General features: G+C 48.9%; 1 protein-coding gene across 1 annotated transcript; it reads right to left on the bottom strand.

The window, feature by feature from the left end:
- Window positions 1-309: 309 nt before the first annotated feature.
- On the bottom strand, window positions 310-1,224 carry LOC146755832 (olfactory receptor 14J1-like). The gene has a single exon (XM_085525256.1). The coding sequence runs from the start codon at window positions 1,222-1,224 to the stop codon at window positions 310-312; it is 915 nt and encodes a 304-aa protein (XP_085381382.1).
- Between the last annotated feature and the right edge of the window lie 10,637 nt (window positions 1,225-11,861).

The raw sequence follows: 11,861 nt of genomic DNA, 5'->3' as shown, positions 1-11,861 counted from the left end.
CCAAATCCAGACAAAGTAGGAAAAAAGAAAAGCTACGTAAAAGTCTATTTTGAAACCTTTTTAGGTATACTTTAACGCATTCGGGGAATCTGGATACATGTTTACATGAGCTCCTAAAGTGACAAAATGGAAATTAGGTAGGAAAGAAGTGTAATACATTTTTATTTATAAGTTCAATAATATATATATATATATTTGCACGTTGCTATATCTCACATAATCAAACAATCAAAGATGCATAAAAAATAAAGAACCATCACTGGGAATCCTATGAGGAAGTTGTGCATTTTATAGAAGCTGGAATATTGCTTATTGCAACATCTTTCTGAGAGCGTGCTGGATCTCCCTGTTCCTCATGCTGTAGATAATAGGGTTCAGTGTTGGAGGAACCACTGAGTACAGAAGTGCCATTGACAGATCCAGGAGTGGGGAGGAGATGGAGGGGGGCTTCAGGTAGGCAAAAATGACAGTGCTGAGAAACAGGGAAACCACGGCCAGGTGAGGGAGGCATGTGGAGAAGGCTTTGTGCCGTCCCTGCTCAGAGGGCATCCTCAGCACAGCCATGAAGATCTGCACATAGGACACAACTATGAAAACAAAGCAACCAAAGCCTAAACTCACACCAAAAAAGATAAACACAACTTCCCTGAGATTTGATTCTGAGCAGGAGAGCTTGAGGATCTGGGGGATTTCACAGAAAAACTGGTTGACAACATTGCCTTGGCAGAGAGGCAGTGAAAACGTACTGGCAGTGTGCAGCAGGGAATAGAGAACCCCAGTGCCCCAGGCAGCTGCTGCCATGGTGGCACAAGCTCTGCTGTCCATCAAGGTCCTGTAGTGCAGGGGCTTGCAGATGGCAACGTAGCGGTCATAGGACATGATGGTGAGAAGGGACAACTCTGCTGAGATGAAGAAGAGAAAGAAGAAGAGCTGTGCAGCACATCCTGTGTAGGAGATGACCCTGGTGTCCCAGAGGGCGTTGGCCATGGCTTTGGGGAGAGTGGTGGAGATGCAGCCCAGGTCAAGGAGGGCCAGGTTGAGGAGGAAGAAGTACATGGGGGTGTGCAGGCGGCGGTCGCAGGCTACGGCTGTGCTGATGAGGCCGTTGCCCAGGAGGGCAGCCAGGTAGATGCCCAGGAAGAGCCAGAAGTGCAGGAGCTGCAGCTGCCGCGTGTCTGCCAACTGCAGCAGGAGGAACTCACTGATGGAGCTGCTGTTGGGCATCTGCTGTTGTTGGGCTTGGAGTCCTGCTCAGAGTGCAGAAGATAATGACAAGTCCAGACCATTCTCAGAGACACTCCTCCTGCTATACTATGAAATGTTTTTATTCTCTTACAACAGTGTACATTTAGCACCATTACTTGCATTTAATTTCAAGTATTTCAACATTCCTTAAGCAGAAGCAGCATATGGAGCTCTAACCTTCCTCTTATTTTCTTATCCCTTCTCCCTGGATATTTTCATCTGTTTCAAGTCTCATATCTTTACCCCAAGTGCTCTTAGAGCCCCCTACCCCAGCTTCTGTGGCATTCAGTTTCAGTTATAAAATGCTGCCTGTTTGTAGGATAAGTGAATTATTCACGCCTACAGAAAATGATGATAATTCCATCCTTTGAGAAAGGGGCGACTGAAAGCACATCATGTGTGAGTGTTCACAAAACAAGCAATTGGTTGACGAAAAATTCTCATAACTCTTATTGCCCCTTTTAGATTTCTGACTCCAAACCTCTTTGCCTCAGAACAGGAAATGGAAACCCCCTGCCTTGGCTCTCCTCTTGCAAAGTACCCTTACCAACATTCAGTTGTGCAGTGGAGCTGTGATCCCCCTGCCCCAAGCAGCAGCAGCACAAGCCCTGCTGGGAGGCTCCTTCCCCCCACACGTCTCCCCGCAGCGCCCTGGGCAGCTCCCCGGGCAGGCTGAGAGCTGAGCCTGGCAGGCGGCAGAGTCCCATACCCGGCACACAGCCCCTGGGGCACAGCAGGGACCCTGCTCTGCAGGACAGCCCTGGGCACCCACCTGCAGCCCCGGCTGCACAGCCTGCAGCCGTGCTGGGACATGCAGCACTCAGGGCTGTGCTCTGACTCTGCAGCAGGGAAGCCCAGAGCTGGAGCAGAAGGCTTTTAACACAGTAAAGAAACATGCAGTACCTGCAGCCGGATCTGCTATGGGGTGTCCCAGATTGTTAGCGCTCTATGAAAAGCAGCTCACGGTCCACAGAGAGACTTACCATGTCATGCTCTGTGAGCAATGTTCCTGCATCGATCTCACAGCCCACTCACACCATACACATCCTGTAAGCTCTCTCCAATTTCTCTCCTCTCCTTCTGCTAACTTCAGGCTGTGCTGTGCACAAGAGCTGCTCCTGGGCACAGCTGTCTCTCTACATCTCTGCACACTTTTATGAGCTCCCTGTGTCCCAGGTGCCAGGACAAGCAAGCATCAGATGATGTCATTTTTATCCTTCCCACTCATCTCCCCTGACATGTCCCTGGGTCCTCATGGCCAACAGCTCCTGAAAGACAACAGCATCATGACTGTGCTTTGAAATTCTCTCAATTAACCACAACATGTCCAGTGGTCAGTGACTGATTGGAGATATATAACGAGTACTTTCAGAGTTAGTTTGATGAAGCATAAAGGGCACCCAGACGAGGACGGGGAGGTTTGGACTTTCCCTGTGCAGGGCAGTGATCCAGCTGAGGCAGTGCAGGAGTCTCATCCGTTGACAGAAATTCTGGAGCTGAAATGGGATTCAGCTCCCTACACACCCACAGGAGCTGGGACTCCTCTGGTTCAGCTCAGAAGTGCAGAAGGAGTTGCCTGCATGTGAGCTCCTGCTCTGAGTCCTTGGTCCTTCAGCGGGGAGGCAGCTGCTCACACACAGACACTGGGTGATGCCCAAGGTGCCTGGGCTGCTCCTGATGTGTGCCAGTGCTTGTAAACTGTGTGGGAAGTCCCTGAGATAGACACCTCCTTCCTGGGCATCAGCCGAGGGCCAGAGAGGGGATAGCACCGGCTGTCTGGTGAATTCACATGCAGCTGCAAGTGCAGCACAGGGCCTTCAGCAAAGCCATGCCCATGGTTTGTCCGTGCTGCTACGTCACCTCCAAGACCCACGATCAGTCTAATGTTTGTGTGCCAACTTCTGCACACTGATACCATAGATGAGCTATCCAGTCAGGCTATGTCCAGTGATGCTTTCCAATTAGGATGTTTACTTCTGTGGTTTTGCACTAATGCAAACACCAACACACAAGAATCACAGAATCACAGAATCACAGAATTGTAGGGGTTGGAAGGGACCTCTAGAGATCATCGAGTCCAATCCCTCTGCCAAAGCAGGCTCCCTACACCATGTCACACAGGAAGGCGTCCCGATGGGTCTTGAATAGCTCCAGAGAAGGAGACTCCACCACCTCCCTGGCAGCCTGTTCCAGTGCTCCGTCACCCTCACTGTAAAGAAGTTCTTCCGCACATTTGTGCAGAACTTCCTATGCTGTACTTTCATCCCATTACCCCTAATCCTATCCCCACGCACTACTGAAAAGAGACCAGACTCACCACTATGGCTCCCACACCTCAGGTATTTATAGACCTGGATCAGGTCCCCTCTCAGCCTTCTTTTCTCAAGGCTAAACAGACCCAGTTCCCTAAGTCTCTCCTCATAGGGGAGATGCTCCAGGCCCTTCACCATCTTAGTGGCCCTCCGCTGGACTCTTTCTAAGAGATCCCTGTCTTTTTTGTACTGGGGAGCCCAGAACTGGACACAATATTCCAGATGAGGCCTCACCAGGGCAGAGTAGAGGGGGAGGATCACCTCCTTCGCCCTGCTGGACACGCTCTTTTTAATGCACCCCAGTATGCCATTGGCTTTTTTGGCTACAAGGGCACACTGCTGGCTCATGGTCAATCTGTCGTCCACCAGGACGCCCAGGTCCCTCTCAGCAGAGCTCCTCTCCAGCATCTCTTCCCCCACTCTGTACTGGTGCATGCAATTATTTCTACCCAGGTGCAAGACTCTACACTTGCTTTTGTTAAACCTCATCTGGTTTCTTACTGCCCAGCTCTCCAGCCTGTCCAGGTCTCGCTGAATGGCAGCACAGCGTTCAGGTGTGTCAGCCAATCCTCCCAACTTCGTGTCATCAGCAAACTTGCTGAGGGTGGTCATTGATGAAGATGTTGAACAAGACTGGACCCAGCACAGACCCCTGGGGGACGCTGCTAGTTACAGCCCTGCAGCCAGACACTGCACCGCCAACAACAACCCTCTGCACTCTGCCAGTCAGCCAATTCTCAACCCACTTCACTGTCCGCTCATCTATCCCATACTTCCTCAACTTTGGTATAAGTATGTCATGGGAGACTGTATCAGTTATAGAGGTTATAGAGTTCAATTCCTGTAGTCAATTTGGCGGCCCAGGTGGGACCAGCTCTGTTCGCTGCAGGACCAGCTGAGAGGGAGACACTTTTGGCGCACCCTGAGATTTCTCTGAAGGACTCCCTTCCTCACCTGATCACTGCAGGGACAGACAAGGACCACCCATAGGTGGACCAGGTATGTGTATGGTAAGTGGAGCCCATATGTCTTGAGGAGACATCCTACACAGTTTACAGCCATACGTGCTGCTCCCAGGGAGGTGAGCTCATGGCTTTGGTTGCCAGCTGGGGTAGGAAGACTCCTTGGGTGAGTTCCTATGAAAGGGAACTGTATGTCATATGAATGGAAACAAGAACAAGTACTCTCTCCCAGGTGGGTGACAATAGGAGGGACCTAGGTTGGTCTCTCCTACGGGTATGGGATATAGTGGATAGCCTGTCAAATGGTAGCCTGGGTTCTCCAAGGTTAATCACAGGGCTTATAGGTTGTATGTTCAATATTATCATCTGCTTTAAGTGTTTGGTACCGTGTGTCAAGCCAACTCCGGGAAAAGCATTAACGTTTGCAACTGGTCAACCAGAGTATGAGTGTTATTAAGATTCCAGCTAGAAAACGTTGTCAGCATTGTGTAGTATGAATAACCCATGGTTTTTGATCTAAATGTCAGAGTGAGTGTGGTGTGAGTGAGACACAGAACAGCTGCAGGGTGAGTGCCGAGTCCCGATCCATGTTTCCTTCCTCCTGTGAGGGAAATGGCCAGACACGGACAAAGTGAAAGACTGTGTTGTCTGTCCACTCATATGTACTTTCTGCTTGTATGTAAGAAGACGGGAGTTTGTATTCTGTAGATTAGTAAGATTGTCCTGAGGAGAGGTGTACATTCCACCACCAATGAGTGTCAACCCATTTATGTAGTACTATGTACTGCTTGTGAGGAAGTGTGTGAGGGAGGTGGTTCAATCAGTGCTGGTTCTGTGGCAAGGTGTTTATAACTGAAGAATACAGACTGTATTAAGGGAGTTTATGTGAACTGAAGAACTGTACTGTTTGACAAACTGTTTTGATGGTATAAGAAAGTGTAATTGTTAATGATATATGGAAGTGCACTTGAGGGAATGTGGAAGTGTATCTGAGCATAGAAACAGAGGAAGCATTTACAGAGGAAAAAGGGTTAAAGTGAGTTTACCTGCACTGACATGAGAGCAACGCCCTGCCAGACCGCTGCCCTGTGAGCTGAGAAGAGAAGAGTGGAGACACAGTCCCCGTGTATCAGGTAGTGTTATTCTGCTTACCAAATGAATGAGGTCACTACAGAAGAGGCAAATCTTCCCCTCTGCTCCATTTGTGGCATACTCTGGAGTTCAAGGCATTGCAACGCTATGGCACATCTACTTTCTTTCAATGATGACACCTTAGTGTGCTCTGGGCTCTCATTTCAATTGCATCTAAAGAAGTCTAGGGTCATACCAGCTGACAGGAAGCTGGCAAATGTTGTCTCGTTGTAAGGAAGAGCAAGAAAGATGACATGGGCAATTATGGACCTGTCAGTCCAGAGCCTAGGAAAATTATGGAGAAAATGATGGTGGGAGTTATGGAAAAACAGCTGAAGGACAATTCTGTCATTGGTTGCAGCCAACACAAGTTTGTGAGGCAAAGGTCCTGTTTAATTTAAGCTCATTCTGTGACACAGTTATCCGTTTAGTTGACCAAGGGAAGCCAGTTGATGTAATCCTTGAGGATTTCAGTGGAGATTTTGACACTGTTTCTCACAACAACCTTCTGGACAGAATGTTCTGCATATGGCTAGACAGAAACACAATGTGGTGGGTGAGCAGTTGGCCAGTAGGTCAGTCCCAAAGGATTATAGTCAGTGGGTTCCAACAGGATGGTAGATGGTCACTGTCGGGGTCCCCAGGGGTCCATTTGCGGGCCACTTTCCTTTCATGTTTATGCAGATGACTTGAATGCAGGACTAGAAGACGTTCTGAGCAAGTTTGCTGATGAGACCAGATGAGGAGGTGCTGTTGCCTCCACTGAGGGTGGAGAGGACTTGCAGAGAGATGTGGACAAGTCAGAGAAGTGGGTACCAGTTGGTACTAAGCACCAAGTGCATAACGCATAACAAGAACAAGTGCCTGATTGTGCACCTGGGTAGGGGCAACGCTGGACATATACACCGACTGGATATGGGACACTGGAGAGGAGTCTGACTGGAAAGGATTGGGGTGCTGGTCAGCATCACACTGAATGTGAGTCAGCAGTGTGCCAAGGCAGCCAGGAAAGACAACGGTCCCCTGGAGAGAATGAAGCAACTTATTGCCAGCTGGGTGAGGGAAAGGATCATCCCTCTGCTCTGCATTGCTACTGCCTCACTATGTTCTGGGCACCACAGAACATAAAGGACTTCAAACTCTGGGAGAATGTGCAAAGGAGGGCACTGGAACTGAGAGATATAAAGTTCAGAGTTTCACAGGGATTGACTGCTTGTTCAGACTGGGCCCTTCTCACATCCCTGCTCACATCCTGCAATGAAACATAGGTCTCATATGGGACATGAACCTCACAGCGTCCTTGCACCACATGTAGAGCCTGGGATCTTCTGTCCCCATGTCTTTCATTTAACATCATACAGACCTCCAACCCATTGCCCCAGGAAATGCCCTGAGCCAACATGAGATACAGGATCTTTCTACCACTGGTCTTGTAATCAGGGCTTGTCCTGTTTGCTTCACAAGGCAAAGGAGAGGTTTCTTAGCATGCCAGTGCCTTTGCCTGCTTTTAGTCATGGCTTCCAGTTATCTTCTCTAACAAGTCCCTTGGGAAGCTTGCTTGTTAATGTTCCTCAGTGGGCCCATTAATACTCCAAGAAACTTCACTGTTACTTCTGACTTTGTCTTGTTGAGCACTTTGTGCAAACTTCTCTCTGCACTGGAGGCTGATGAACTCAGCATCAAATGCACCCTGGGGCCCATTATAACCTAAAGAATCTCCTGTGCCTTATGCCATCTTGTTATCTTCTTGTCAGAACTTGTTCAGCAAAAAGGAGGGATATCTGGAGAGAGATTAAAGAGATAGAATCCATTATAAATTTATTTTCTCTTTATTTATATCTGGTATTAAAGCAGCACTGTGCAACTGATACCAATCCAGGATGTCCCAATGAGTTCTGTACTGTTACTGTGTTGACAAAGGTCCTTCTCAACCTCCCCACCCAATTTCTGCTCACAATGGACCTATGGGACTTGCATCACTTTTCTTCACATCACTCTTCTCCTCTGCATTCATCTCCTCAGTGTTAAAACTGCTTTGCACCAACTCCCACTGGCTTTCCTCAGAGAACCAGCTACAGATGGAAAAGGAAAGATTTCTGTTTTTTATCTGGCCAGCAAATGGAAGGAAAGGTGATGCAATTGAATGAACAGTAAAACACAGTGATCAACTGCATGCCATGTTCAAGCGGCATCTATTGAAGTTTGTCTTTCATATCGAATACTTTTAAAAGAAATGATTTAGACTGAGATAGGATAGGATAGATTGATTCACAGTGAAGTAGTTGACAACAGAGGCCATCAGACTCTGGGAGATGGAGCAAATTCCAGTAATCTTCCTGGGATAGATCAGCCAGGTAGTTGAGAGTTATCAACTTAAAACTGATCAGGACTTGTGAGTATTTCACACATTGAGACGGGTTAACACATTCTCTCCGATTCTCAGAATTTGGGGAGATGGAACAAATTCCAGTAATCCCCCTGAAAGTCAGAAATCAGACAGATAATTGGGACTGAACAAAGAGCAAGGGATGGAGAAATCTGGAGGGCAGTGGGAGTAGTGTGTGCCCAAATGGCCTGCTGAAAACATGCCCTTAACCATGGCCATTTCTTTAGGAGAGCTGAAAACACTTGGAGGATGAGACACATCAAATAGGCAGCAGGGAAGAGTAGTGCTGTGCACCGGGCTATAGTCACAGGGCATTGGCACTGGCACCGCTGTCTGTGTCTCTGAACCTGAAGACATTTGTGTCCAGCGAACACAGTTCTGGAAAACATTGTAGTTTCAGTAAAAGAAAAAAAAGAAAGAAAGAAAAAAAAAGGCATCAAATCACCTCAAAGATTCATATATACAACTTAAAATGGAACAAGACTCATGAGAATTTCTCATGTTGAGAAGGGTTAACACATTTTCATTGATTTCCATCTTTGTCTTCAATTATTAGTTTCAGTTTTATTGACATTTATGATCAACTATTAAGCTTACAGCCTCAAAATAAATAAATAAATAAAAAGAGATACATTTGCATCTTGCACATGGCCTGATGCCCCTTTGACCTTCACAGTTCCCACAAGTCCTTCCATGCCGGAGAGTATGAGATCCAGCAGAGCACCTCTCCTCTTTGGTTCCTCCATGGCTTGGTCAAGAAGCTGCCATCTGTGCTCTCCAGGGATCTGCTGGATGCCACATGCCCTGCTGTGCTGTCCCTGCCGCAGATAATGGAGTGACAAAGGCCACCAAATGGGACAAGGGACAGACAACATCAGATTCCAATCTGTCTGCAGAGGGCACCTTCCATTGACTCTCCCTGATCAGGAAGACAGGAAAAGACACTGATGGTCTCCTCTGTTTGCCATTTCCATTAGCTCTGACCTGTCTGCTCTTCCATCCCCAGGCAGAGCTCAGTGCACTCTCATAGAGGGCAGTCACCCTTCTTTATCTCCTCGCCCATCCATCCTAAAGACTCGGTATCCCCCTTGTGCTACAGTGCAGTTGTGGAAGCCATTAAACTGTGTCCCCATGGTCCAAACAGGAGCTCAGGCCAGCAGCTCTACCAAGATTTCTAGCTTCTCAGACCCAGGGCCGCTGGGTCTGAGGCGGCAGTTCAAGACTCAAAGCAGAGCTCGCTGGGTGCAGACAATGGAGTTAAAAGGCATGGAGAGGGGTGGGGAGATGCTGCCTCTCTCAAGTGCCTGTATACCAATGCGCGAAGCATGGGGAATAAACAGGAAGAATTGGAGCTCTGTGTGCGGTCAAGTGGCCATGATCTCATTGCGATCACAGAGACGTGGTGGGACAGCACGCATGACTGGAATGTTGTCATGGAGGGCTATGTGCTTTTTAGGAAAGATCGGCTGGCAAGGCGGGGTGGTGGAGTTGCTCTTTATGTGACAGAGCAGCTAGAAGGTATTGAACTCCACCTGGGCGAGAGTAATGTAGAAGTCGAGAGCTTGTGGGTGAGAATCAAGGGCCAGGCTGGCAAAGGGGACACTGTTGTGGGTGTGTACTACTGGCCTCCTGATCAGGAGGAGGAGGTCAATGAGGCCTTCCATAAGCAAGTGGAAGTAGCGGCACGCTCCCAGGCACTGGTGCTTATGGGGGATTTCAATTATCCAGATATTTGCTGGACGACCAACATGTCCAGGCATGCGCGGTCCAGACAATTCTTGCAGTGCATTGAAGATAACTTCCTGATGCAGGTGGTAGAGGAACCGACGCGGGGTGGGGCATTGCTGGACCTGATTCTCACCAATAAGGAAGGACTTGTTAAGGAAGTAAAAGTTGGGGGCAGCTTGGGATGTAGTGACCGTGAGATGGTGGAGTTCGAGATCCTGAGTGGAGGAAGCAAAGCAAAAAGTAGGATTGCTACCCTGAACTTTAGGAGAGACAACTTTGATCTCCTTCGGGACCTACTTGGGGCTATCCCGTGGGCCAGGGTGCTAGAAAGCAAGGGGGACTGTGAGAGCTGGTTAGTGTTTAAATGGCTCTTCTTCCAAGCTCAGGATCGGTGCGTCCCTGTGACTAAGAAATCGGGAAAAGGTGCAAGGAGACCTGCGTGGATGAGTAAGGAGCTCATGTGCCAGCTCCGCGGAAAGAAGAAAGTACATGATATGTGGAAGAAGGGTCTGACCACTTGGGAACAATACAAGAATGTAGTCAGGGACTGCAGAGATGCAACCAGGAAGGCCAAAGCCCACCTGGAGTTGAATCTAGCTAAGGAGATAAAGAATAATAAAAAAGGCTTTTTTAAATACGTTAACAGCAAAAGGAAGGCTAGGGAGAATGTGGGCCCCATACTAGGTGAGGGGGGCGCTCTGGTAACAGGGGATGCTGAGAAGGCAGAAATACTGAATGTCTTCTTTGCTTCTGTCTTTAGTGAAAGGGCTCTCCCTCAGGAATCCCGGACCCTGGAGGTTGATGAGAGAGTCTGGGGAATGAGAGATTTCCCTTTAGTCAGGGAAGAGGTGGTCCGTGAGTGCCTAGGAAACATTAAGGTCCATAAATCCATGGGACCTGATGGGGTGCATCCGCGGGTGCTGAGAGAGCTGGCGGAAGCCATTGCTGAGCCGCTCTCTGTAATCTTTCAGAGGTCTTGGAGAACTGAGGAGGTGCCTGAAGACTGGAGGACAGCCAATGTCACTCCAGTCTTCAAAAAGGGCAAGAAGGAAGACCTGGGTAACTATAGGCCAGTCAGCCTCACCTCTGTCCCAGGGAAGGTGATGGAACAGCTTGTGCTGGATGCCATCTCCAGACAACTGGGTGATAAGGAGGTTATCAGGAGTACTCAGCATGGGTTCACCAAGGGTAGGTCGTGCTCGACCAACCTGGTGGCCTTTTATGAAGATGTCACTAGCTGGGTGGACAGGGGGAGGGTGGTAGATGTAGTCTACCTTGATTTCAGTAAGGCTTTTGATACTGTCCCCCATGACATCCTTATAACAAAGTTGAGGAAGTATGGGATAGATGAGTGGACAGTGAAGTGGGTCGAGAATTGGCTGACTGGCAGAGTGCAGAGGGTTGTCGTTGGCGGTGCGGTGTCTGGCTGGAGGCCTGTAACTAGCGGCATCCCCCAGGGGTCTGTGCTGGGTCTGGTCTTGTTCAACATCTTCATCAACAACCTCGATGAAGGGATAGTGACCACCCTCAGCAAGTTTGCTGATGACACTAAGTTGGGAGGATTGGCTGACACACCTGAACGCTGTGCTGCCATTCAGCGAGACCTGGACAGGCTGGAGAGCTGGGCAGTAAGAAACCGGATGAGGTTTAACAAAAGCAAGTGTAGAGTCTTGCACCTGGGTAGAAATAATTGCATGCACCAGTACAGGGTGGGGGAAGACCTGCTGGAGAGGAGCTCTGCTGAGAGGGACCTGGGCGTCCTGGTGGACGACAGATTAACCATGAGCCAGCAGTGTGCCCTTGTAGCCAAAAAAGCCAATGGCATACTGGGGTGTATTAAAAAGAGCGTGTCCAGCAGGTCGAAGGAGGTGATCCTCCCCCTCTACTCTGCCCTGGTGAGGCCTCATCTGGAATATTGTGTCCAGTTCTGGGCACCCCAGTACAAAAAAGACAGGGATCTCTTAGAAAGAGTCCAGCGGAGGGCCACTAAGATGGTGAAGGGCCTGGAGCATCTCCCCTATGAGGAGAGACTTAGGGAACTGGGTCTGTTTAGCCTTGAGAAAAGAAGGCTGAGAGGGGACCTGATCCAGGTCTATA

The sequence above is a fragment of the Coturnix japonica genome, chromosome 30 (assembly GCF_054131305.1).
Source record: "Coturnix japonica strain WE chromosome 30, WE-NBRP24, whole genome shotgun sequence".
NCBI lineage: Eukaryota > Metazoa > Chordata > Aves > Galliformes > Phasianidae > Coturnix > Coturnix japonica.
This window is presented reverse-complemented; position numbering and strand designations above follow the sequence as displayed.